Consider the following 27,306-nt stretch of genomic DNA (forward strand, 5'->3'; position numbering starts at 1 on the left):
CCAGATTACTCGAAGAGTGACGAAACAACGCTCTGTAAAAATAGAAATTGATATATTATGTGAAACATGAATATACGAAGTCACAAAACAGAAGACAAAATAACTTAAAAGATGAAAAATAGAGTGTGAATATATTTCTTTCTTCTAAATGATTAGTAAAACTAGCCAAAACAAAATAATAGGGTTATTAAAATTAATGATATGCTAGATTGTTTAAATAAAGAAAGAAGCTCTTTGTGAGAAAGTAGGAATTTACGCAAATAATAAGCAAAATAAACGAGAAATATTAGCATAGGGGAATCGGAATCCTACCAGAAGAGGAGGGTTTTGGCTGTGCTTAGAGAGAGAATCCATTGAAGAAGGCCGCTGCCTGCTTTCTCGCTCTAGAATTTCTATCTCTTCCTGTATCCACTTGATCTTCAATCTCGAAAGCCTGATTGTGACACAGATACAGGATTTTCGTTAGTTTTCTCTCAGGATTCCGTTCGCTGCCGAGCTGCTGAGAGCGATTTTGGTTGCAGACCTCACTCGCTGTAAATAATCGCAAATTGTACACATATCTGCAGCAGCGTACTCTAATGCACTCGAGATTGGGGTTAGGGTTTTGAAATTTTTGCCATTGGAGCTAGCTTGCTTGCACAGGCATATTAGGATGGCTCTCGCAACGACAGCACAGTCAATTCGCTACATTGGTCCAGCGGCTGCCACCGGAGCTAACAACCTTGACGCTCTTAACCGAGTGCTTGCTGACCTGTCCGTCCGCGGCAATCCTAAGGTATGAAAAATCTACTCACTGTGATGTTTGAAAGTAGCTAGAGATAAGGTGTGAATTCTACAGATACCAGAAGCTGGTTGCTGATTTTACTTTAATGCACATTAAATTGTTTAATTTGTCTTTTTAGTTTTTACTACTTGCAAATTTGTGAATTCGATTGTACATATTGATGAATGGAGTGTCTAATAGGATGGAGCTGCTCCAGCGTTGAGAAGATATGTCGAAGAGCAGGCTCGTGATCTCAGTGGTGAAGCATTTTCACGTTTTATGGATCAGCTGTATGATCGTCTTACTGGACTTCTAGACAGCAATGATGTTGCTGAAAATTTGGGTGCTTTGAGGGCCATTGATGAGCTGATAGATGTGGAAATTGGGGAGAATGCAGTCAAAGTGGGGAAAATCGCAAATTACATGCGAACTGCGTTTGAGGCAAAGCGTGAACCTGAAACTTTAGTTATTGCTAGTAAAGTTTTGGGCCACTTGGCAAGAGCTGGTGGAGCAATGACTGCTGATGAAGTGGAAAGGCTGGTATGTTCAGTTTTTTCTGCTATTAGTGGTATAATACCTCAGCTTCTTTGTAACCTTTTATCGCTGCTGTATTTCTCAGGTTAGAATTGCATTGGATTGGCTTCGTGGTGATAGAGTCGAATATCGCCGTTTTGCTGCTGTTTTAATATTAAAAGTACGTCCCACCTCCTGATCCTATCGATTGTTGATGAACCAAGTTACCAATGTGTTGATGCTTACAACTTTTACTATGATTGTGTAAATATTTTGTGGAAATTCCACCTATCTCCCTAAAGGAATAAATTTTATTTGCTTTTGTGAGCTTGGGAAGAAAGAACATTGTAAGGACTTGGAGATATATGCGTGTATAACATATATGGCTTTGTGTCGTAAACTAGACAAAAAGGTCCAAGTAGAATATACACCCATAATGTTTACAATGAAACCAAAATCACTCCTTAATTCCTTATCGTCAAGATTGCTCATTTCACTAACAGACAACATAACTTTGTTAGCTAAAACCTAAAAATAGTTTTTTATAAAAAATCTAGATGTCATTTTTGTCCTTATTCGTGTGATTGTTGGAGATGTTAAATGCGGTGAGGTTTGGTCAGAGATGTTAGGTAAAAAACCTTGGTCGGAGATGTCAGGTAAAAAAACTTATTCCTAGGAGGGTTGAACTCTAAGGGAATCGGCGGCGCGTAGGTGGGGCCTCGGTGGGATGTGACGCGGTGGAACGCGTTGCGGGTGGTGTGCTCCGTGGAAGGAAAGAGGGACAAACAACCCTCCATGCGCCGTCCCCTTCCGCGGCCTAATGGAGAGGCACGCTCAGTTGCTTGCTGGGCATGTGAGCGGGCTTCAGTTTTTGCTGATTATTCATTTACTTTTAAAATTTGAAACATTTGAATTTTAGTTAATTTCCCCTTCACTAGCTGATAGGTAATGTTATTTTCCCTCTTTTTAATACCCCAACCCCTTCTATGCCCTCCTATAAATACCCCCCTAAACCCACACCATTTTCATTATCTTTATCTCTATTTTCTCTGTCAATTTCTTCATCATCTTCGTTCACACAAAATTCCACAATGTCTAGCAACGACAACCAAAACCAATGGCTTGATACGTTCTTTCATCAAGGCTTTGATCTTAGTACTCTTTCATTTGATGTAAACACTACAGCGTTCGGACCCACCCATCCAAGGTTTCTGCCTAATCGTCATCTCCCTACCCGTCGGCTCCCCAAGGTGTTTCTTCAATTTAATTATAATGTATAATAAATATAAGAGGTAAGAAATGAATAAAAAAGAGATGATTCTCATGAGTCATGAATAATGGAAGAGAAAGAATGAATAATCGATTAAGTTGTTATTAAGTGATGTGTAGGGTTTGTGGTAAAATGTGGTGTGTGGCCCAACTAACGGGATGGTTGAATGTGGGCACTTGGATGACCGAAGAACTTTTACATGTTCCATAATTATGTGTTTGGTGCTGATATTTTTAGCTGAAGTCGACGTTTAGTTGTAGCCGGAACCAATGTTGGAATTACATGTTCCATAATTATGTGTTTGGTGCTGATATTTTTAGCTGAAGTTGACGTTTAGTTGTAGCCGGAACCAATGTTGGAGAACTACTAACAGTTACTGTGATTTATATAAAGATTTACGCGTGTTAAATCCTTTGACTAGGTGGCAATGTGTAATGTTGTGTTTCGTGTCCATGCGGTAATGAGACAATAGCCAAGCACGGACATGACATGATAAGGATATGCCTGACATGAACCTGGAATTTTCTGTTGACACAATACACAAGGATACAAAATAAATTACTTCACTAAATATATTTTAATAATAATAAAATATTACTCCCTTCGTCCACAAAAAATAGTTTCATTTGTGGATGGCATGGGTTTTAATGAGAAATTGGTAAAGTAAGAGAGAAGAGGAGAAAAGGTGGGTAAAGTATAAGAGAAGAGAAAAAGTGGAAAAAGTATGAGAAGAAACTTTCCATTTTTAGAAATGGGACTAATTTTTATGGACATCCATAAATGGCAAAATGAGACTATTTTTCATGGACGGAGGGAGTACTATATACCAAATGACACGACATAACACAATATTAGCAGTATATTATAGGATAAGATAAGACCATTATCAAAACCTTTAAAAGTTACAAAATACATAAAATTTATAATAAAATATTTATATTTTATTATTGTGTCGATATGATAGCCACACAGTTACACAACGCGACAGAATAAGTGTGCCTTGTCATGCAGCTTGCAGGCACAATAATAACATGTTCGCAAAAAGCCCGTCATGTCATGCTATTATGCCATGTTAAAATTGCCACCCTGCATTTGACCATCAGTATTGCTATTGTTTTTGGGAAGAATGAAAATGCACACGGTAGTTTAGCAATCACAATTTTTGAACATGATCTTTTAATTGTCTAGTAGCTCATTCTTCATGAAGTTTTTCTCATTAAAGTTGTTTTTCACTTTATGCCTTCAGACCTATTAAAGTTTGCAACTGTTCTCATAGGAAATGGCTGAGAATGCTTCAACAGTATTCAATGTGCATGTTCCGGAGTTTGTTGATGCCATATGGGTTGCTCTGAGGGATCCAAAACTGGATGTTCGAGAGCGTGCCGTAGAAGCATTGCGTGCTTGCCTTCGTGTCATTGAGAAGCGTGAGACACGATGGCGAGTCCAATGGTATTGTGCTATTCGTGTAATGCTATGTGCAACTATTTATTGTGATGCAATTTTTATTTTGTAAATTTTGGCTTTGTATTATGCACATTATCCCATGCTAAATTGGAATTTTATAATTCTCTAATCACGTTGACATGAAATCTGTGTATAAAGTGAAATATGAGCATATTTGTCTGTTTCTATCTTACAAAACTGCCTGCTGCACTTTGTTGATTTTTTCTGCTATTGTGAATAGATTTATTAGTGAAAATTTATCAACAAAGTCATTGAAACACGGACAGTCTAATGATAACTGGTTACAGTAACATGGCCTTCCTTTGTCTCTGTAAGTTTTATATATAGCTTTCTTATAGAAGGATAAGTAGAACTGCACATTATGAGGCTCAGTTTGATTCTTGACTCAACGTGAAAGCATATTTTGTTAGTTCAAAACCATTGTATGGACATTATGGAACCGTTATGTGGCTTGATTGATGAAAGTGTTGACTGAGATAATAAGTTATAAAGAAATAAGCGACCGAGGGCATGCAAAGTGGTAAGCTAAGAAATAATGAAATAATGTGTGACCAAACTCCAGACTTATACTGGTAAATTGCTTCTTTTGATGACTCTCCAAAAATTTGCTAGTCTATCTAATTATGGCCTTCTCACGTTCACATTATGATGCATGTTTTGAAAAATGTCTCTTTGTTCAGAGAGCTTCCGCTAAGAAAAGATACATTGGTTTATTCGGTTTTTATCTGCTTTTTTGCTTGTTGATTGCTTTCAGCTGATTTTATGTTGATACTGTCATTTGCTCAATAATCTAATGGCAGGTATTATCGTATGTTTGAGGCTACACAAGATGGATTGGGAAGAAATGCCCCTATACATAGCATACATGGCTCTCTGCTTGCAGTTGGGGAACTGCTGAGGTAGGTAAAGATGATGAGTTTTTTGTTTGCTGAAACTAGGTGTGTGCCATTATGTCTTGTGAATGCTTGAATTTCCTTGCTTCTTACCATGTTAGTGCTTCATCATGGCCTGCGATCTTCATATACTTTTTGCTGTTGTTGTTATGGTTTCTTTGAAGTTGGTCTTGCCCAAACTCCTCCATGTTGTATTTCTAACTCGCGTAATCACATATGCTAATCTCTCTCATGCCCTATTGATCCACAGCATATGCTAAACGTCTACAGCATTTCATGTTTATTTTTCTTGATGCTGTTCTTACAATTGGGCTGGCCTTAAGTTTTGTTCAGTTCCCCAACTGGCCAGGGCTTAATTACCAAATAGGGAGACAGGTCATATTGATTGCATAATCTAATTATTGTAATACTGTTCAAGGTATCAGGAAAATAGTGCAATTATTTGTATGTAAAAAAATACACAAGTACTCATATCATGGTTGAGCAGAATATTACTATTATTATTCTTCTTATCATTATTTATCCAATAATCAAATATTTTTAGCATCATGGACTTCTAGTTAATACATACTCTGTATAACATATTATTTATATACACTATATTGTATAATTTGCATCAAACAAGTCTGTATTGTACATGATAGTGTATTAACTTAAATTATATGCATTCGGCCTAGTCCGTCTATGCTAGATATATAAATTAAAGAAGTTTTCAGTTTGATCCTGCAAAAAAAGTAAAAACAACATGCATTTTTTCACATTTTAAATCAATGCATATGATAAACTTCTAATCATATTAAATTGCCTTTTATGGTTTGTTTCACTTTGGTGTATATGTTTTTGTTAGATTTACATGTTGACACATCTTGCTAGATTTGAAAATGTTTGGTCATTTAATTGGTTATGCACCACATGCTTAAATATTGTACAGTAATCTAAATTTCTTCATTCTCTATTTGAACAATCTAGTTGTATGTCCTTTTTATTCACAACAACATGGTTTACAATACACTGCTTGTCAGTGGGAAATGTCAGTTGGTTTGTAAATTATGGAGTAATGTATCGTTTATTTATTCTAAGGGCTGTTTGCTCTACTTTAAGTTTTGATTTTGTACTTTGTGTTTCAGTTAAATTTTTATACATATGTAACATAGCATCTAGGTTCCTAATGTCTTTCTTCATAGGAGTGTGACCTCATATTTTATACAGTGTTGTGGATGCCATTGTAGTTGGTAGGCACTGTATTTTCTCATGGAAAGATATAGACTGTGAAAACAAATTACATGTGCATTTGGATATGTTCATAAACATTTATGATGATAATTATTTGACTTTTCTTAGTGAATAAGACTTTTCTTAGTGAATAGTGTGTACTTGACTAAGGTAAAACTATAGAAGCTGCTTTTACCGTGGGTGCTTGGTCGGAATTAAATAGAAATACCTCAGTCATTTTGTTTGCAATTGGCAGAAATACAGGCGAGTTTATGATGTCCAGATACAGAGAAGTTGCTGAAATTGTTCTTCGATATTTAGAGCATCGGGATCGGCTTGTTCGTCTAAGCATAACTTCTTTGCTTCCAAGAATTGCTCATTTCCTACGTGATCGTTTTGTAACCAACTATCTGACGGTCTGTTATTTTTCCTGCAAACAACTGTGTACAAGTCATTTTTAGTTTATTCGTCTGGCTTATACTTTTTTTTATAACAGATATGCATGAAGCATATTCTTCATGTCCTCAAAATCCCTGCAGAAGCTGCCAGTGGGTTTATTGCCCTCGGAGAAATGGCTGGTGCATTGGATGGGGAACTCATCAATTATTTGCCGACAATAACATCTCACTTACGTGATGCGGTATGAGTTAAGGCCTTTAAGTATCTTAAAAGTTCTATGGAGCTGCATTCCCTGTATCTGTGAAGCATATCAAGCGTACACAATTTAACATGACGTTTCTCTATAGATTGCTCCTCGCAGAGGGAGACCGTCCATGGAGGCTTTGGCATGTGTTGGAAATATTGCAAAATCCATGGGGCCTTCTATGGAGCCTCATGTACGTAGTCTCTTGGATGCAATGTTTTCGGTTGGTTTGTCTTCCACCCTAGTGGAAGCCCTTGAGAACATAACTGGCAGGTCTAGCAAGACATCTTCTGTTGTGCTTGATTTTCTCTTTTAGTAAATCAGGAGATCTGAAATGAGTTTTCTTATATTGCAGTATTCCATCTTTGCTTCCAGCCCTTCAAGTACGCTTACTTGAGTGCATTTCAGGAGTTCTTTCTCGACACCAACAAGTTCAGCCAAGGCCTTCTGTTGCTCTTAGTCGGACCAGTAGCTCAGCAGCTACATTACAAGTATCAGAACCAAATGGTTCTGCTCTTGTTCAACTTGCCTTACAAACTCTTGCCCGATTTAATTTTAAGGTTGTCTCTTCTTTCACCTACTGTGCATTTCTTGGTCTCTGAGTTTTTCTTGGGCTTTACAAACTCTTGCCCGATTTAATTTTAAGGTTGTTTCTTCTTTCACCTGCTGTGCTTTTCTTGTTCTCTGAGTATTTCTTGTTGTACTTGCTTTACAAACTCACTCTCAATTAGATTGATAAGCTATTGGGTTGGTCTTTATTTGCCTGGTTCTTGCTTTACAAACATGGATCTGCTATTATTTTAGGGTCACGATCTTCTTGAGTTTGCAAGAGAATCTGTTGTGGTATACTTGGAAGATGAGGATGGAGGTACACGGAAAGATGCTGCTTTGTGTTGTTGCAAATTAATGGCAAATTCTTTGTCTGGTATCTCCGCTACCCAGTTTAGTTCTAGTAGGACAAGCCGTGCCAGTGGAAAGAGGCGCCGCCTTGTTGAGGAGGTTTGATCCTGTCCAAATTTATCATTATTTCATTATATTAATTTGCATGTGCATAACTCTATATACTCCCTCCGTCCCTAATAATTTGTCATCATTTGACCCAGCACGGGTTTTAAGAAGTTTAATAGAAAGTGGGCTGAAAAAGTTAGTGGGATGTGGGTCCTACTTTTATATACTTCCTCTGTTTCGCCATAGTTGAGGTGAAACTTTTCGGCACGGAGTTTTAGAAATGAATATTGGGTGTGTTAAATAAATAGATAAAAAAGTAAGAGAGAGGAAAATGTAGAGAGAATAAAGTATAAAGTGAATAAAGTAGAGAGAGTAAAGTAAGAAAGAGAAAAAAGTTACCATATATAGAAATGACTCAACTATGAAGAAACTTCCCGAAATGGTAAAATGACTCAACTATGGCGAAACGGAGGGAGTACTAGTTTTATAATTAAATTGGAGTTAGAATGAGTTAATGGAATATGGGGTCCACTACCAAAAAATGAAAAAGTGAAAGGTGACAAATTTTTGGTGACGACAAAAATGGAAATAAGTGACAAATTTTCAGGGACAGAGGGAGTATTCTTTTTGCCTCTTTAAACATACAGAACTATATATTCATGTCCGTGGAATATGCTGCCCCTTGCATTTTCTATTTTGTTATTGATCACGAACTCTTATTAACAAATCTTTGCAAGCCAGCTTTTTTAACTATGCTGAATCAACATATTAACAGAAAACACAGCCATTTCATATTTTCATCTTGAGTAAATTATGTATTCTAGACTTCTACTTCCCTGTATTGGGAGCTGTGTTAAACCACAGCCATGTATTCTCATATGATTTTAATGCTATTTTGTAGTGCAGATTGTGGGAAAGCTTTTGATTGCAGCAGTTGCTGATGCTGATGTCACTGTTAGGCGATCTATATTTTCCTCTCTGCACGAGGGTGGAGAATTTGATGATTTTCTTGCACAGGCTGATTGTTTGACTGCAGTGTTTGCTGCTTTGAATGACGAGGTATTTATCTAATAATTTGAAGAGTTAGATATCTCCTTGTAAGGTGGCATCTCTTAAGCTGGTGGAGTTTTCCTCTGTAACTTCCTGATTTTTGAAATGGTTTTCTACTGCTTATCAGTAATAAGTATCATCTGGTACTCCTAGTTCCTAGTTCTAAACTTCCTCTTTGTAAAGTTAGAGTAGGCATGGGCCATTTAAAATTTTTACAAGACTTTGAGTACTCTCTCTGGATGATTTATCAATTTATGCTTTAGATGTGAAATGAGCTGCTTGAGTATTGGCCTTTTCATTTCAGTAAAAGGGTGTTTATAGAACCTCAAGTAGATTAGATATTTAATTAACTTTTGATATTTCTGAATGATTAATCAACTGTTTAGTTGCTTATTTTCTTTTTTATGACAAGTCACCATGTTAGAAATCTTCCAGACTTTTAATTGAAATTTAGATCTCACACATATTGAATACCTTTTTTCGAAGTGAGAGGACTGAGCATAGTCATCCTGTTTAAAAGTTCTGATAAAGTGAAGATTAACCATAGCTGAAGCAGGAATGTTTGGTATTTTGGGTTGAGAAAGATGTCTAAATGAGCATCTATATCTATTTCTGGTCTTTCTAGTCAACTTCTTGACATGCTCCATTGTAACTCTATGTTAGGATTATGAAGTTCGGGAATTTGCAATTTCAGTGGCTGGAAGGCTGTCTGAGAAAAATCCTGCATATGTTCTTCCAGCACTCCGTCGCCATCTTATCCAACTATTAACATATCTCAAACAAAGGTATTGTTGAACTCTTTCTTATGTTTAGTATAGCCTCTACTATGTGTACTTGCTGATCCAGTTGAACTTTCTTTCTGTTGTACCGATTACCTGGCTCCTTATTTTTTTTTACCACATGCCATTAATAAGGCTACTGCTGTTATCAGTGCTGATAGCAAATGTAGAGAAGAAAGTGCAAAATTGTTGGGGTGTTTGATTCGCAATTGTGAGAGATTAATACTCCCATATATTGCTCCAGTACACAAGGTTAGATATCTACCATGTCCCATTCAGTTTGATGATTGATTTGCTTCTGTTTTTTTTATAATTTCTTTGGAATTTTAGGCCCTTATTGCGAAACTCAATGAAGGAACTGGGGTGAATGCTAATAATGGCATTATAAGCGGAGTCCTGGTAACTGTTGGAGATCTTGCTAGAGTGGTGGGGTCTTCTCTTTAATTTTTTGCTTGTATATACAATAAATAGTTTCATCAGTTGCTTTAGAGTTTTCTTCCCGAATGTTTATTTTCTCTAAGCCTAGCAGCAGTAGAGTGCTTCTTATCTAACAACCTCTTTACTTGAAGGATTTGAGTTTCTTAAATATCAGCCGGTTGAGATTGACTCACAAAAGTGGCTTGCATCTATTTCTGATGGATTCATGTTTTTTCTAGGCTGATAATTACTTTGTATGTAATTTGTGGATAATATATTCATATCTCTTTCGTAAAAGTGAATGTGAAATAACATAAACTAATATTTTTATTTGAGTGCAACTACAACCATTATTCAGTTAAATTATTTTACTCCAAAAACTAAAATTTGAGCACACTATCATATAAATCATATTTGTTCTAGTTCTTGAGTCTAAAAAATTAAAGAAATAGTGAATGTGAAAAGTCATAATTTAGTATTCTTATGGTTCAATGATTCAATGCCAACAGCTAAAGGGTATTGCATGGCATTTTTCAACATATATGTCAGAAAGTAGCTTAATGAATTTGAGCACCTGAACATACTACCTTCATATGTTCACAGAAGGAACAAAACTGTGAATTGAAATAATTGATTCTTAACCCACTTGAAGGACTTTTGGCAGGGTTAGGGCCAAAAACTAATATAGGAAGGAATAGATGGGTAGTTTATAGGCTTTCCCAACTTTGTTATGCACACTTTTAAATTCAGTTTCTTATTTCATGATTTTGGATTGATCACAATCTAGGTGCTTGCTAATAGTATTAGGCAAGATCTTACTCAAGTCCTGTGATAATATAATTTCATTTTAGTCTATGCAACTTGTTTATGCTACATATCAAATGTGGTTCCTTAAGTTTGTATAAAGTGACATGGTTTATTTTACCCTTTTTGGAACTTGTAAAAGGTATACAACAAAACCTCATTTTTATATAAGAAAGTTGTAGGAGCCAAATCTTAGATGAAGCCATTGCATCTGAACATTCAGCCGTTCTGTTTGGTTCGTTACTGCTTGCAGCTAGAACTACTGTTCCAGTTTGTCTTGTTTGGCTTGTCACTTGTATCTTTGTTGCATGCTTGATGAACATTATACTAAATACTTCGTTTGTATAGCTGACTAACTGTTATTACATCCCATCCATGTGTTCAGGGTGGTTTTGCAATGAGACAATACATTCCAGAACTTATGCCTTTGATTGTTGAAGCCTTATTAGATGGTGCCGCCGCCATGAAACGTGAAGTTGCTGTCACCACTCTTGGTCAAGTGGTACAAAGCACAGGGTATGATTTATTTTTTATTTGTATTATTTGTATGTTGGTCTGTGATGAATTTACCTCACTTCTATGACTTTTAACTGAATCAAGTATTATTCATGAGATCACTTACTTGTAACTGAGTGTAGTTTTCACCACTTTGAGGTCTATCTAACATGATTTAGATGATTTTGCAGTTATGTTATAACTCCATATAATGAGTACCCACAGTTACTTGGGTTGCTTCTAAAACTACTCAATGGTGAGCTAGCTTGGTCTACGAGACGTGGAGTTTTAAAGGTAGGTCTTTCTATCATGTTAATAATATTTTCTTTATTATGGTGAACGATCGGTTTTATTCCGTGTGTATTTATATCTTTTCTAGGTTCTTGGGATAATGGGTGCTTTAGATCCGCACGCACATAAGCGAAACCAGCTAAGCTTACCAGGGTCGCATGGTGAAGTTGTTCGTGCAGCTGGTGATCCTGGCCAGCATATTAGGTCTATGGATGAACTACCTATGGATTTGTGGCCATCTTTTGCCACATCAGAAGATTATTATTCCACTGTGAGAACTTGAATTTGAAAGTCATGTTATTCAGCATTAAAATTAGTTATAAATTATAAGTTTATCTTTTCATTTCCTTTAATATGGACCTGGTTCAGGTTGCTATCAGTTCCCTCATGCGAATTTTTAGAGATCCTTCACTTTCTAGTTACCACCAAAAGGTGGTCGGATCCCTTATATTCATATTCAAGGTTAGTTTAATTATTATGGATATATGGGAGGCCTTGTTCTACTTCTCCTATCATTATCACTGCCTCTGTTTTTTTTTTTTTTGCACCAACATATCCTGGAAGTCTTCTTCTTCTGTTACCGTTTGCTGCTTTATTACGACCACGTAGGTTTTTTCTGCATCGTGAATTGTTTTGTTTGTTTTGCGAGGTTAGTCAATGGGTCTCGGCTGTGTTCCTTATTTACCCAAGGTAAGTTGACTGTCCTTTTTAGTAAAATTCTTGCTTATTCATCCCTCGTGTTTTACAATCAGTGATCTGTTACTTGCATGTGCACCTCTCTGAGGACTCATTCATGATATCACAGTTGCTTTGGAATGGGGTCATTCAAAACAGATATTGTCTTGAAACATCTTAAGATATACTCCCGCTGTCCCAATGAAGATGTCTTATTTTCCTTTTTGGTCGGAGGGATGGAGGGAGCGTTCTAAATGTACTTTCTGATTGTATAAGTGAAATGGGAAGAACTAGTGATAACTCCTGAAATAGAAACAGTATGAATCTTTCATTAGCCAAATGAATTTTGGTTAAGTTAACAGTTCTATAGATCTTTTGGTAGATGATTATCCTATATATGCACCACATTATTCAGCGAAAGCTTGGGAAATTATTACTGTTGTATATTTACATGGCTGTGTGGACATCTATTCTCTTATATGCATGATTATGTTTTCTTTCTGTTAATGGAATTTGATTGCTTAATACTTATTAGAAAAACAATATGTTGTATGATTCCACTTATACCTTCTTTTAGCCTTCTTTTGACTTGTGCTTACAAATACATGACTTTTGTTCTGTTATCTAGATTGAGATTTTATTGCTCCCTCCTGCCCTTTCTTGCCTTGTGATTTTTTTAATACAACGTTCCTTCCATTTTGTACTTCACATGAATTAGCATTAACAATTTTTCTGTTTCTAATAGGGGCCTATTGTATCTTTGGTCCCTTTATAATATGTATTGAAGTTTGTGCATAAAACTAATGTTTTGTAGGTTCTGCTTGATTTCATTCCCTTTTTATTTCTCTTCATATTTTATATTTTTGTAACTTTAACTTTCCTATTAGGTTCTACCCGATCTCCTCCATACTGTTCGTACTTGTGATGATTTTCTTAAGGAGTATATTATATGGAAACTTGGAACTCTGGTTTCTATAGTTCGGCAGGTACCCAATATTGTGCATGTCTCTTCTATTGTTTGCCTATTATCATGAGATTTCTTATATTCTAAGACTCCTTTTGCAGCATATTCGTAAATATCTGCCAGATTTGTTCTGTCTAGTATCAGATTTATGGTCATCATCATTCGCTCTTCCTGCTTCTAACAGACCAGTTCATGGATCTCCGGTAAAAACAACCTAGTTATATTGCTAATGTATACAGTTTGCGAAATTTTATTTGATTTTTATGTGTTTGGCTTTTGTTTTAGATTCTCCATTTGCTGGAGCAACTTTGTTTGGCTCTCAATGACGAATTTAGAACACATCTTCCTTTCATTCTTCCATCATGTATTCAAGTCCTAAGTGATGCTGAGAGGTTTAAAGACTATACTTATGTCATTGATATTCTTCGCACTCTTGAAGTTTTTGGTGGTTAGTATCTTCCCTATGGAATATTCTGCACAAAACTAATTTACATCTTATAAATATTGAATCTTTGGCTGGAACTTTTCAGGAACCTTGGATGAGCATATGCATCTACTACTTCCGGCTCTAATTCGAATTTTTAAAGCCAATGCTTCAGTAGAAGTGCGGTGTGCTGCTATCAGAAGTCTTATTAGGTTGATTCCTCGCGTGCAGGTTGAAGTTAGATCCATCTTGTTTTTAGCTCAAGTGAGATTCGGGTTATGGTTGAATTATAATTCATCTTTCTTTCTTCCTTCTCTTAACCAGGTCACGGGTCACATATCAGCTCTTGTGCATCACTTGAAGCTTGTCTTGGATGGGTCTGATTTCCCTCTCATTTTCTTAAAACTGTTGAAACTGAAACTCATCAAACACTTGACTTTAAAGATGGCTGGAGATCTGATTTTTTAGCATGAATATGTCTCTTCGGTCACTGTTTAGTTTTATTTATATTTATATATGTGGATATATTATTAATTCCTGAAATTTTTGTGCTCCACTGCAGACATTTTTGGGTTAACAATCTTGAAGGGTAGTGGGATATGGTTAGAATATGAAAAAAAGTTAGGTCATTATTTATTCTGGAGGAGATGAAATTGTTTGTTTCTCTCTTTTACTTAACATGACTTGATGAATGTGTTTGTAAAATTGTACTGGAGGTAGCTAATTTTTTTCTTCTTTATTTTGTTTTGGAATTGACTGTTCCTTAGTCAATAATTTAGGAGGTTCTTGGTATGATAAAATGAATGAGGGGTGAATGGAATGAAGGTAGGAATGGAATAAATGGCTATTTCCATGGGTTGAGAAGGAATAGTTATGCCTAATCTAGTAGGAGATAGGAATGGGAAAGAGTAATACCAAGCTAAATGAATGGAACAAAAGTAGGATTCACCAATCGATTCCCTTTTTCATTCCATCATACCAAGGACCTCCTAAATGAATGTTATGCTTCTTAAAAGGAAGAGGAAGTTTGGAATCTTGATGTAGGCGACTAAGTAACTTTAAAATCTAAGAGCTGAAGAAATGAAAAAGGGAATCGATTGGTGGAAAAATGGTATCGTTGCATACTTGGATGTGTTTGGTGACAGATACATGTTCTGCTATCTTATATGCCTGTAGTCTTCCTCTAGCTCTGATATCATAGTATTTTTCTTAAAAACTATTTGCTAGTTCTTTGTATCAGGGTGATTTTGCATTCCTTTCCTATCTCTAAGTGAGGCATTGTTTTGCAGGAAAAGTGACGAGCTTCGAAAGGATGCTGTTGATGCACTTTGCTGCCTAGCTCAGGCTCTTGGAGAAGACTTCGCTATCTTCATTCCTTCTATCCGTAAACTTTTGGTCAAGCATCGAATGCGGGTACCATCAAACAAAATTTCTTCTGTTTAGGTTTATGTTTTGTTAGTCAAGGTGATTATCTTGTTTTGTATAATTAATTTTGTTTTCTTTGCCAGCATAAGGATTTTGAAGAAATTGAAGGTCGCTTGCAGAGAAGGGAACCATTGGTTCTTGGCAACGCTGCTTCTCAGAAACAAAATCGTCGGTTCCCTGGTGAAGTTATCAGTGATCCACTAAGTGATACGGAGGAAGAAGGAAGGACTGATCCACAAAAACCTCATCAGGTACATTGACCTTTTCTCTAAAGCGATAGATTTTAAATGGACATTGATATTATTTGTGAGTTCTTTAACAGTCAGTACCTTTGTGGGAGTTAATCGGTAGTATGACTGTATGCCAATTCTGCAAGTTGAGCTGCCTTTATAGTAGCATTGAAAAACAGCTGAATTACTGGTATAGTGCTTGTATAATGGCGTTGGGCTGATACTTAAATAACTGAATAAACTAAGTGACCACAGACCAACAATAGCTCTTGTCTTTAGTTGGTAAATGATCTCCATGCTGGATGTTGGGTTTCGAAGTTAACTGTGATGTTGTCTTCAAATATATGATAGAAACATATGAACTTGCCCGGTTGGTGCTGCACTAGTTATTGGTGGCTCCCTTAGTCCTGCATTTTTTGGATAAATGCATAGAAATTCTTTTTCTGTTTATGAATTGAGTGGTTTTCTCTCATTTTCAAATACTTGTGGTGAATATAGAAGAATAATGATTTGGTGTCTGAAGTTATTCTGTGCAATTTTTTTCTTATTGCTGTTATTTAACATTTAAACATGTAGCTGTCTAACTAAGTAGCCTTTTATATTTTTCATAGGTTAATGAATCTCGATTACGTGCTGCTGGTGAGGCCTCTCAACGCAGTACAAAAGAAGACTGGGCGGAGTGGATGAGGCACTTTAGTATTGAACTACTTAAGGAATCGCCTTCACCAGCTTTGAGAACATGTGCCAAGCTTGCCCAGCTTCAGGTCACTTTCATTATTTCCTTTGTATTGTAGCTGGCAAGCTCTTGCTTTAGCAAAACTCTTACTGCAGACTAAAGAACGAATGCTTTCATTCAATTGAAAGTAATCCAACTCTGTCCATTTTTGCAGCCTTTTGTTGGAAGGGAATTGTTTGCTGCTGGTTTTGTCAGCTGCTGGACTCAGCTGAATGAGGCTTGTCGAAGACAGCTAGTACGGAGCTTGGAAATGGCATTTTCATCTCCAAATATTCCTCCTGAAATTCTTGCTACACTTTTGAACTTGGTATGCACGAACAATTAGTTCTATTCAGCGGCTAGTTTCATAACTGTAGCTGTAAACATTTAACATTTAATGGTGGCCTTGCACAAGATCAATGGAAAGTTGAAATTTCTTAATGATCGTGTCTGGTGAATCTAGTGACTATATCAACAACTAAAACTAACTCTCTTTGGATTATCTTAGAACTTCTGTTTGAAACTTTAATTGGTTTCTATCAGCCATATATCTGTAGCCTATTTGGTGTACTGTACACTTGTACCATCACTGCGCTGATCAATTTTTTTTCTTTAATTTTCTAGGCTGAGTTTATGGAACATGACGAGAGACCCCTTCCTATTGATATACGGCTATTGGGTGCCCTTGCAGAAAAGGTAAGGTTTTCTAACAGCAGTTGCATGGCTTGTCATTGAAATCAATTGTTGGAATCAATCATAACTTCTGTATTTCAGTGTCGTGCATTTGCAAAGGCTCTGCACTATAAGGAGATGGAGTTTGAAGGTGCCTGCTCAAATAGGATGGATGGTAATCCTGTTGCTGTAGTTGAGGCCCTTATCCATATAAATAATCAATTGCATCAACATGAGGTGACTGCATTTTCATATGGAGTTTCATATCTCTTGATTATTTGTCAAGTATGAATTTGTATTCTTGTGCTCAGGCGGCAGTTGGAATATTGACATATGCTCAACAAAATCTGGGAGTGCAACTGAAGGAGTCATGGTAAGTTTAATATCTAACAACTTCCAATATCCATTTATTGTTATTGATGATTTGTTGTTCACCCTATCAAATGAGCTTTTAGAAGCTACCGCATCTTGTATATAGCATATGTATCTTAGCAATAAGAATTTATTTGGTATTTGATTTACTGAAGTGAAGTTGATTTTTACAGGTATGAGAAACTTCAACGATGGGATGATGCTCTAAAAGCTTACACTTTAAAAGCCACTCAAGCATCAACTCCACATCTGGTTTTGGATGCAACACTAGGTGCGTATATCTATATAAAATAGAGTATTAGCTGGATATGTAAGCTAAGTGGCAAACTGGCAATTATGTACAACTGGTTTCTTGTTGAAGTCCACGGGATAAGAAAAGTTGCATCAGAATATGTAGTTTATTATATTGACCTTTACTCGTTAAACAAGTCTTGGTAAGCATAGTATTGGGAAAAATGATACGATTGACATCTCTAAAATGGCCATAATTAAGTCCTTTTATCTGATAATTCAATGATTCATATTGTCTTATGGCCCTCCAGATGCCTTTTATTGTTTAAATTTCCTCTGTTTTTAAGGTAAATTAAGTCTCTGTTTTCAAGGCCATTTTCATTTGAGCTCAACTTAGGTGCTTCCTTAACAACTGTACTAGTATGGAAGAGAAAGCATGAGCATTTTGTTTCTAGAATAGTGCTCCTTCCACCAACCCCTTTCTTTTGGTTTCCCTAACCTAGCCTTGCTCTGTCAATGCCTACTTTCCTTTCATCGTTTTTAAACCCATGGTTGCTCAGACACGTCTTTTTCGTTGGTTGTAACTTGTAATGCAACATGAAGTCATATTTGTGGAACTAGCAAGCCTTAGTTCCTTGAACTAAGATTTATTCTTTGTTGGCTATAAGGGCGAATGAGATGCCTTGCTGCACTTGCACGGTGGGAAGAACTCAACAATCTCTGCAAGGAGTACTGGACACCTGCTGAGCCAGCTGCTCGACTGGAAATGGCACCAACGGTCTGTTTTCTATTTTCTTTTGGGTCTTTGGAGGATCTACTCCATGATGTCACTGTGTTCTTCCTGTTGATATCTCAGATGTGAACCTGGACGTAAAATCAGCTTCATTCTTTCCAACCATGACTTTTCAAATCAATTTGATATCCAAATAAAACAAGAACTTCCTGCTGTCTGATAGTTAAAGTACATTGCCTCTAATTTTAGAATGCCATTCTTAAATTCTTGAAATCTGTGTTTGTTGTGATGTGCTAGTAAGGAATTAACTTTTGACCCCACTCCAGCTGTTACTAATCTATTACCTACTAGTCTAGGCTGCTATTTCTGCGTGGAACATGGGTGAGTGGGATCAAATGGCAGAATATGTTTCTCGATTGGATGATGGAGATGAAACCAAGCTTCGGGTCTTGGGTAATACTGCTGCTACTGGGGATGGGAGTAGCAACGGAACATTTTTTAGAGCTGTATTGTTAGTTCGTCGTGGGAAGGTAACCCTTAGTTTTTGTTTCCTTCAGTTCTTTTGTATTTCTTGGCTAACATGGCTTGTTCTTCTTTTACATATTAGTATGATGAAGCACGTGAATATGTTGAAAGAGCAAGGAAATGCTTGGCCACAGAAGTTGCTGCATTGGTTAGTTTTCTTTATTTCTTTGTTATTCCATGCATAAACTGATACAAGTCTTTCCTTATATTGAGCAATTCTGTACTTCTTAGGTGTTGTATGGGAGGAGTTTCTTACATATCCATTCTCATTTAAATGCCTTTATAGCTACTGCAGATCCAAGTTTGATCTTCTGCTCTTTTAAGGATTTAATAAGTTCTATAGTTCACTTATCTTGGTGTCTAAGATTGATTATCTACTAAGGGAGTGTTCTTCTCGTGGACAGTGCCATGTAGCATATGTCTTGCATTATGAGTCTTGGTACCCCATGATAAAATTAATCTCGTACCAACGTAATCTTGGTTAAACACCCCCCAATGTATTTGCACTTAGTCATGGTATCAGGGAAAATATTCTTCCACTTTGGTATAAGATGAACCCTTTTTGTGATCTTACTGTTCATTGTATGCTCTGCTGATTCTATTAGTTGTGTCCATTATTTTGCTGTTATTTTCATAATTTCTTTGATGTTTTAGTAAATCTATAAATGTCAACTACACATAGATTTAACCTTCCAAGTTTATGTTTTACTTATACTGAAATTATGTTGATTTCCAATTACTAGGTTGTTGAAAGCTATGAACGTGCTTACAGCAACATGGTTCGCATTCAGCAACTGTCAGAATTAGAGGAGGTACATGCTTTTGTGCCATTACTTTGATTGTGGCCTTCACTGAATAGATTGCATTTGAACTGTTGAGTCAATAGAATGCTAATGAGATATCTGATGACACACCTCTTGTAATAGGTTATGGATTACTGCACCCTTCCTGTTGGAAACACGGTAGCTGAAGGACGGAGGGTTCTTATCCGCAATATGTGGAATGAACGCATAAAGGGCGCAAAACGAAATGTTGAGGTAAGCTAATGGGTTACTTTTCTTCCATCTCAATTAGTCAATTTGGAAAGTAATTAGATGTTTCCGGAACAATACAATTGTTGTTATTTTAAACTTTTTTCTTTCTAGATTGTGTCATGTGATTACTTGTAAATTTTGCAAAATTGTGCAACTGTTTTCAGCTCAGTAGTCCATAGTCCTAACAATCAAACCTTGAGCTATCTAAGACGAGCGCTTCCATGGACTTGTTTCGATTTTCCGCAGCTATTTGCTCAATTGTGTCGTTTCAAAATTTGTATTTGAGGGTCTGGGAAGTAGTCCACGACTCCACGAGAGATGACTATTTATTATAAATATGATTCTAGTGAAGTTTCCTGGATGGTTGCTTTATTCTAGGCTTCCACTTGCATGTAGCATTCCTTACTGTGCAGTCTGTACTATTGTTATATATTTAGCTATGGTGTGACTAACTTTAAATTGACAGGTTTGGCAAGCACTTTTGGCCGTCAGGTCACTTGTTCTGCCACCTACAGAAGATGCAGAGACATGGATAAAATTTGCATCACTTTGCCGTAAAAGTGGCAGAATCAGTCAGGCTAGATCAACATTAACAAAACTCTTACAGGTTTGTGATGAATATTGATATTTGACATGTATATGCTATTATATGCTGATGCTTGATGTGTAACTTGATTTCACTGTATGATGGAAATGTAGTTTGATCCTGAAACAACTCCTGAAACTGTAAAATATCACGGGGACCCACAAGTTATTCTAGCTTATTTGGAATATCAATGGTCAATTGGGGATGAACATAAACGGAAGGATGCCTTTTGCAGACTAAAGGTTCATATTGTTTATGTACAACATCATACTTGTTTTCTGTCACTGTCAATGGTAATGAAATGGTTTGATATATTGCTGTTCTCGCAATTCCTATTCTATAGGATTTGGCATCAGACCTTTCAAGAACCAATGTGCATCAACCAACCACACAGTCTGGCATACCTGGTTGCTCAAATGTGTCTCTCATTGCACGGGTTTATCTTAAATTAGGAACTTGGCAATGGGCACTTTCCCCTGTTCTGGATGACGACTCTATACCAGGCAAGATTACTGTGTATTTTTGTTGTTGTTCAAGTTCGTACATATGCTCCTTTGGGGGAATATTGTTGGCTAATTTATCGATGATTGGTTGTTTCTGCTTCCAGAAATCCTTGGTGCATTCCGACATGCGACTCATTGTGCTACTAAATGGGCCAAAGCTTGGCATAAATGGGCTCTTTTTAATACAGCAGTTATGTCTCATTACACTTTGAGGAGTTTCCCTAGTATTGCTTCACAGTTTGTCGTTGCTGCTGTCACTGGATATTTTCACTCAATAGCTTGTGCGGCTCATGCTAAGGGGGTGGATGATAGTTTGCAGGTATTATTATTTGGGAATTTTTTTTGGTCATTTGTGATACTATGGGTAGTTAGATAACTTAGATCCCTGGTCTACTGACTCATTTTAAGTAAATTTTATTGAAATGGGATTTGAGCATTCCTGTTCTGGTTTTATTTGATATTTCTTCTGTATATTATTTTTCTTGGTTGTAATTTGTTTACGTCTATTAGTGTGCTTTTATGTAGTAGTACTTTAATTTTCAAAAAAGTTATTATCATTAGTCTGATTTGGAGTCTTAATTTTGATTTGTTTCCTGGACTTTCTTCACTGTATGTTCTGATATTACATTTTTGTTATATATCTGCATGTTGTCATAACTCTATTGATTATCGTTGCTATTCCAAAATTTCAGGATATCCTTCGTCTCCTGACTTTATGGTTCAACCATGGATCTACAACTGAAGTTCAGATGGCATTGCAGAGAGGCTTTTCCCTTGTTAGTATAAACACATGGCTGGTTGTTTTGCCTCAGATAATTGCCAGAATACATTCCAATAACCATGCCGTAAGGGAACTGATACAATCGCTATTAGTGCGAATTGGCCATAGTCATCCACAGGTTTGTTTGAAAGATGACTTGAATATTCATTTACAAACAGAAAATAGCATCAATCTTTAGTTTTGGTCAAAATAACTACTTTATTCTCTTAATTTCTTAGGATAATTTGTTCATGCAGCACAAGTTCTTTCAGTCTCCTCACAGGAAGATGAATTGAATATTCATTTACTCATTATTTCTCAAATGGTAGTTTTCCATTAGAGGAAAGGAAAAAACGGATTGTTTATTTCATGAGCATCACTACTTTTCCTGCATAGTTTGGCGCTTTCAAACAAAGAGTAATAAAAAACAATTGGAATTCAGAGAAGTGCGGTCAATCTTTAAATCTTTCCTAGAGGTTCATAACCTGACATCGAGAAAATACACCTTGTCCTGACTTGAGTATATAAAGGAAATTTCTCAAATATCTTTAAGGTTCACCTCCACCATTTGCTAGCTAACCAAGGATCTAATAATTACCTGAACACCCTCTTCCCAGATCTCTATAATTATCTAAACTTGTGTTTGTTTGTGATGAGGCTAGAACATTAGGCCTGGAAAGAGTGCTAATAAGGTAGGAAGGATGGCTTGTTATAAAAAATCAGAACTAGGAATGAAATCACCAAGTTGATGTTGTAAGACAAAGTTTGATCTTCGATATTGGGCGTAAGAACGAATATGAAATATAAGTTACTGCAACTGAACTGCTTGACTAGTGTAATGAATACAGTTTGATTATCCCTTTCTCAAATTTTCAATAAGGGAACATATTTAATTTAATTCTATTATGCAGGCTCTTATGTATCCTCTTCTCGTGGCATGTAAATCTATTAGCAATTTAAGGAGAGAGGCAGCGCAAGAAGTGGTTGATATAGTTCGACAACATAGTGGTATACTAGTGGATGAGGTAAAATAGAAATGTCGTAATGATTATTATCTGGTGACTGCGTTCCTCTTTTATCTGATATTACTTCTTGAATTAACAGGCCCAACTTGTGTCCACGGAGTTGATCCGAGTTGCAATACTTTGGCATGAGATGTGGCATGAGGCTTTGGAAGAGGCAAGCCGCTTATACTTTGGTGAACATAACATTGAAGGAATGTTGAATGTTTTAGAGCCATTGCATAATATGCTCGAGGAAGGTGCAGCAAGGAATAATTCCACTATTAAAGAGAAAGCCTTCATTCAGGTAGTGCCCCTTTTTACAGTGCAACTGGTTTCTAATATCATGAGCATATAATTTAGAAGTTTCATATGCATTTAATTAGATGGTTATATTATCTATGGTTTTCATTTTTCTTTGTACGTGTTCCTCTATGTTATGTGAAATGATCCCCTCTCTTCCATTGAAAATAATTGAAAGAAAGAAAACCGACCTTCATATTTTTTTTTCTATCACTCTAGTTTCATTATTGTTTTTGTTAATTGAAGACTTCCCTTTCAGGCATACCGGCATGAACTTCTGGAGGCCTATGAATGCTGCATGAGATACAGAAGAACTGGAAATGATGCAGACTTAACTCAGGTATGATTTGTGAAAGAATATAGTCATGTTTCCACCTCTATCGGAGTGATGTGTGCCTTTATTACACTACGGGATGATTCTGAGTTTTGTATCTCATCAGGCTTGGGATCTGTATTACCATGTGTTTCGGCGTATAGATAAGCAGCTTCAAACTTTGACCACTCTGGACTTGCAGGCAAGAAGAAATTTCTAACCGGTGTTTAGTTTTTGGTTGGAAATAAAATTTAACTGGTGTTTAGTTTTTGGTTGGAAGTAGTTGCTAACTGATATTATTTTCTTTTTTGGCTAAACTAGTCTGTCTCTCCAGAGCTATTGGAATGTCGTGATCTGAAACTAGCTGTGCCTGGAACCTATATAGCTGGTACAGTTGAACTGTTTGTCAAGATCCATCCCCACCCCCCACAACATGCATCCACTCACCCATGTAGAATATATACTGATTACTATAGATTCTAATGAAGTCATAATTTGGTTCCCAGATTCACCTGTGGTGACAATTGCATCATTTGCACCCCAGCTTGTTGTCATCACGTCCAAACAACGACCTCGAAAGTTGACAATCCATGGAAGTGATGGGGAAGAACATGCTTTCTTGTTGAAGGGGCATGAAGATTTACGCCAAGACGAGCGTGTCATGCAGGTTTTGTTAATACTTGTATACTCTTTGTTCCACTCAACAAGTGGTTCTTTTTCTGATATCACAGTGTCATGCTATAGTTCTTGCATCTTTTACCAGAATAATCCATTGCCTTTTCCATTTTAAACAACTAACACTAAGCGTTCTCCATCAGCTATTTGGTTTAGTAAACACTCTGCTGGGCAATTCTAGAAAAACTGCTGAGAAGGATCTCTCTATTCAAAGATATTCAGTCATTCCACTATCCCCAAACAGCGGTCTCATAGGATGGAAGCCAAATTGTGATACCTTGCACCAACTCATTCGTGAGTACAGAGATGCTAGAAAGGTTTGGCCTTTTCCTCCTTTCATGCAGCTTGACAATTATCTTGTTTATATGATATTGTGGCATTTTCTGGTGGTTATGGCGATTATTTCTGGTTTTGCAGATCACGCTGAACCAGGAGCATAAGTTGATGCTTAGTTTTGCTCCAGATTATGACCATTTGCCTCTCATAGCAAAGGTTGAGGTGTTTGACTATGCACTGCAGAATACAGAAGGCAATGACCTTTCGAGGGTATGTATTGCCCATGGATTGACTTAGTTTGGTTTCTTTCCTGCATAACTATATTTGCTTCTTGAAATGGCAGGTGCTCTGGCTAAAGAGTCGCACTTCAGAAGTCTGGTTGGACAGAAGGACCAACTATACAAGAAGCTTAGCTGTGATGAGTATGGTACTGCTTTTACCCCCCTTCTAAATTGTTTACTGCCTAGTAATTATTTTGTCAATAATTTTTACTATTGCAAAATTAGCTGCATAAGTTTCTGGATTGTTTCGAAATATGTGCTGATATATTGTTTTACCGAATTTGGTATGCCTCTTACCTTGCTTGCAGAGTGGTACTATTTCATGCCAGCTTTACTCTAATGTCTCTTTTAACTAAAAGAAATATCAAATGTAGTTGTTGTGTTCTAAAGATATCATTGTAATGTTTTCAAATATAATTTAAGTTCCATTGTATGACATTACAAATACTACATGTATAGTCCATTGTGTACACACAATGAACTATACATACATGGATTTAAGGTGTATTTGCATGTATTTTCATTTCTTGTAAAAGGCCTATTGTCACTTGATTTCCTCCCTATACACATATATGTATGTATTTGCGTTAGATACACACGTCTAGTTTTCAATCATCTTCTCCTGACAACCCTGAAACATGGTGTGAAATATTTGTCTAACTCATTCAATGAAAATAAAGTTTTAAGTGCTCTCAATGTTTTCTGGGAATGTCAATCAATTACTTTTGATCGTTTTCAATGTCAAATATGTGGAATTAATTTGCGTAGTAATAGTGTTAAGATGTCGGAAAGTTGCTGTCCATAGAAATACTCGTTTAATAAAAATAGAAACTCTTTCCATTTTAGGGAACTTCTTTCTCTCTATGAGGTGGGACCCATTTTCCTCTAACACTTATTCTTTCTATCTCTCTTACCTTACCAATTTTGTATTAAAACTCGTGCGTTTTAAAAGTTTCTATTTTTAGGAAACGGAGGGAGTATAATTTTCTGCCCTACAATTTTTTGTTAACTTAAGCTTACAGGATTTTTTATTGTGCTCAATTCTCAAGCGTAATGCACATTTTCAAGCTTTAAATATTACTCCCATCTTTTCCAGGTTGGTTACTTACTTGGCTTGGGTGATCGGCATCCAAGCAACCTAATGCTGCATCGATTCAGGTAAAAATTTATAACAAATGCATGATTTTCAATAATTAAATCTTCTTAGTTTATTTAGAAAAGATATTGTTGGCAGTGGAAAGATACTGCACATCGACTTTGGGGATTGTTTTGAAGCTTCAATGAACCGAGAAAAGTTCCCAGAAAAGGTTGGAAATCTGTTCCATTGGTTTTTGTTCTTTCTATTCTTTGAAAAAGAGGAAGTTTGGGCATTTGTCTAAATTAATACATATTGGCTGGTATAGGTTCCTTTTCGGCTAACTAGAATGCTTGTTAAAGCAATGGAGGTCAGTGGTATTGAAGGAAATTTCCGCTCCACTTGTGAAAGTGTCATGCAGGTTTTGCGGACTCACAAAGATAGTGTTATGGCAATGATGGAGGTAAAAACCCACTGTTTCAGCCTTTATTGCTAGACGTAACTTATAGCTGGGCTTGAGACATATCTATATGATCTGCTTATAGTTGGCGTTTTCTTAAATCTATTTATCCTCTGAGATTATATAATATTTGTTGTGTCCAGGCATTTGTGCACGATCCCCTTATAAACTGGCGTCTTTTCAACTTCAATGAAGTCCCTCAAGTGGCTACCCTCACACATACCCAACCCGCTGTCAGCGGAGAGGAATCTGTCGCCAATAGAGAGATGCTTCAACCACAGCGGGGCGTTCGAGAGAGGGAGCTCCTCCAGGTATGCTTTGATAGTCTTCATCTTTCCTGCTTGTTAGCTGTGCTCACAAGCCATGATGTTAAACCAAATTGCTTTATAGGCTGTAAACCAATTGGGCGATGCTAATGAGGTTCTGAATGAGAGAGCGGTAGTTGTCATGGCAAGGATGAGCAACAAACTTACTGGAAGGGATTTCTCTTCCGTGCCATCGAGCTCCATCCAGCATTCCCTCGAGCACAGTACCTTGATTTCTGGCGACACTCATGAGGCTGACCATGGATTATCTGTCAAATTACAAGTCCAGAAGCTTATTCTTCAAGCGATGTCGCATGAAAATTTGTGCCAAAACTATGTGGGGTACGTTTCCGGTTATATAATTGACGTTTGTTCCAGATTAATCAAATTCCCTTTTTTAATTTATGTATAATAAGTTATTTTTTTTGGCATTTGTATCCAACAAAATGTTTCATGCTTCAGGTGGTGTCCTTTCTGGTAATAAGGTGTGAAGATGAAGAAAAACACAGGTATCAAATGCTTGGAGTTGTAAATGCTCTGAAATCGACAACATGTGACTATTTAGTGGAGACAACTTCTTTGTAAATAATTTAGCTTTCTTGGACAAGTAGAAGAATCTTATCCAATTTCAGGTTGCTTTTGTATTTCTGTATATATTTGTGTATATATTGTACAGATCCCTCAACTAATTTGTAAATAGTACTCCATATTCTTCTTCATACACTGGTATTTTATTAGCTTTTGGTTTGGTTACTTCCCATCATATTTGTGTTGGATGTGTTGAAATTAATTAGTAATTGGTAAATTCAATTAGTAAATCTTGTGGGACACCTAATTTATACTCTTATGTGATTTAGATTTAAATGTTTAATCTTTATTTTAATCTTACAAGTTACATCATAAAACTTTGACCTCTCCCCAAAAAAGTACTCTCTCCGTTTCATAGTAATAGAGTCATTTTGCCATTTTGGTACGTTCCGTAGTAATAGAGAGTCATTTCCCTTTTCAGTAAAAATCAAAACATTTTTCCACACCTACTTTACTCTCTCTTAATTTTTCCTCTCTTCATCTTTCTACCTTTTTCATTTACCACTTTATTCTCCCTTTATTTAATTTACCTAACACAATTTTTCTTAATCTCCGTGCCGAAAAGGAACACCTCCATTACTATAGAACGGAGGGAGTAATATTCTATGCTTATTAACTAGTCAATTTTCACTTAATTC

The 27,306-nt window shown here is 36.5% G+C and overlaps 1 protein-coding gene across 3 annotated transcripts; it reads left to right on the top strand.

Annotated features, from left to right (window-relative positions):
• Window positions 1-283: 283 nt before the first annotated feature.
• On the top strand, window positions 284-26,799 carry LOC125218264 (serine/threonine-protein kinase TOR-like). Of its 3 annotated transcripts, XM_048119901.1 has the most exons (57): window positions 284-775; window positions 965-1,303; window positions 1,383-1,457; window positions 3,823-3,995; window positions 4,811-4,909; window positions 6,372-6,531; window positions 6,612-6,755; window positions 6,862-7,031; window positions 7,114-7,318; window positions 7,563-7,757; window positions 8,613-8,765; window positions 9,420-9,541; window positions 9,688-9,787; window positions 9,866-9,961; window positions 11,142-11,272; window positions 11,443-11,545; window positions 11,631-11,813; window positions 11,912-12,004; window positions 12,197-12,232; window positions 13,105-13,203; window positions 13,283-13,384; window positions 13,467-13,629; window positions 13,712-13,836; window positions 13,930-13,982; window positions 14,895-15,018; window positions 15,114-15,281; window positions 15,872-16,024; window positions 16,151-16,303; window positions 16,600-16,671; window positions 16,750-16,884; window positions 16,959-17,020; window positions 17,193-17,290; window positions 17,919-18,028; window positions 18,340-18,513; window positions 18,591-18,656; window positions 19,252-19,320; window positions 19,435-19,545; window positions 20,009-20,149; window positions 20,242-20,370; window positions 20,472-20,631; window positions 20,736-20,950; window positions 21,324-21,530; window positions 22,303-22,416; window positions 22,496-22,699; window positions 22,955-23,035; window positions 23,136-23,210; window positions 23,330-23,396; window positions 23,515-23,675; window positions 23,827-24,000; window positions 24,101-24,229; window positions 24,303-24,386; window positions 25,337-25,398; window positions 25,475-25,547; window positions 25,644-25,778; window positions 25,919-26,086; window positions 26,166-26,422; window positions 26,543-26,799. In XM_048119901.1, the coding sequence occupies exons 1-57, from the start codon at window positions 653-655 to the stop codon at window positions 26,559-26,561; spliced, it is 7,392 nt and encodes a 2,463-aa protein (XP_047975858.1). In that variant the 5' UTR covers window positions 284-652; the 3' UTR covers window positions 26,562-26,799. The 3 variants fall into 3 exon arrangements, with proteins under 3 accessions (XP_047975858.1, XP_047975859.1, XP_047975860.1); XM_048119902.1 differs by lacking the exons at window positions 284-775; window positions 965-1,303; window positions 1,383-1,457; window positions 3,823-3,995 and having other exon boundaries at window positions 4,838-4,913; XM_048119903.1 differs by lacking the exons at window positions 284-775; window positions 965-1,303; window positions 1,383-1,457; ... (4 more) ...; window positions 6,862-7,031; window positions 7,114-7,318 and adding an exon at window positions 7,380-7,404.
• The last annotated feature ends 507 nt before the right edge of the window (window positions 26,800-27,306 follow it).

This window comes from Salvia hispanica, chromosome 4, assembly GCF_023119035.1.
Source record: "Salvia hispanica cultivar TCC Black 2014 chromosome 4, UniMelb_Shisp_WGS_1.0, whole genome shotgun sequence".
Lineage (NCBI taxonomy): Eukaryota > Viridiplantae > Streptophyta > Magnoliopsida > Lamiales > Lamiaceae > Salvia > Salvia hispanica.

Excerpts from the sequence above, each read along its gene's own strand:
- LOC125218264 (XM_048119901.1), top strand. The coding sequence starts at position 653 with ATGGCTCTCGCAACGACAGCACAGTCAATTCGCTACATTGGTCCAGCG. Across the intron at positions 18,657-19,251 it reads CCACAGAAGTTGCTGCATTG|GTTGTTGAAAGCTATGAACG; the intron begins GTTAGTTTTCTT and ends TCCAATTACTAG. Across the intron at positions 23,036-23,135 it reads ATGATGCAGACTTAACTCAG|GCTTGGGATCTGTATTACCA; the intron begins GTATGATTTGTG and ends GTATCTCATCAG.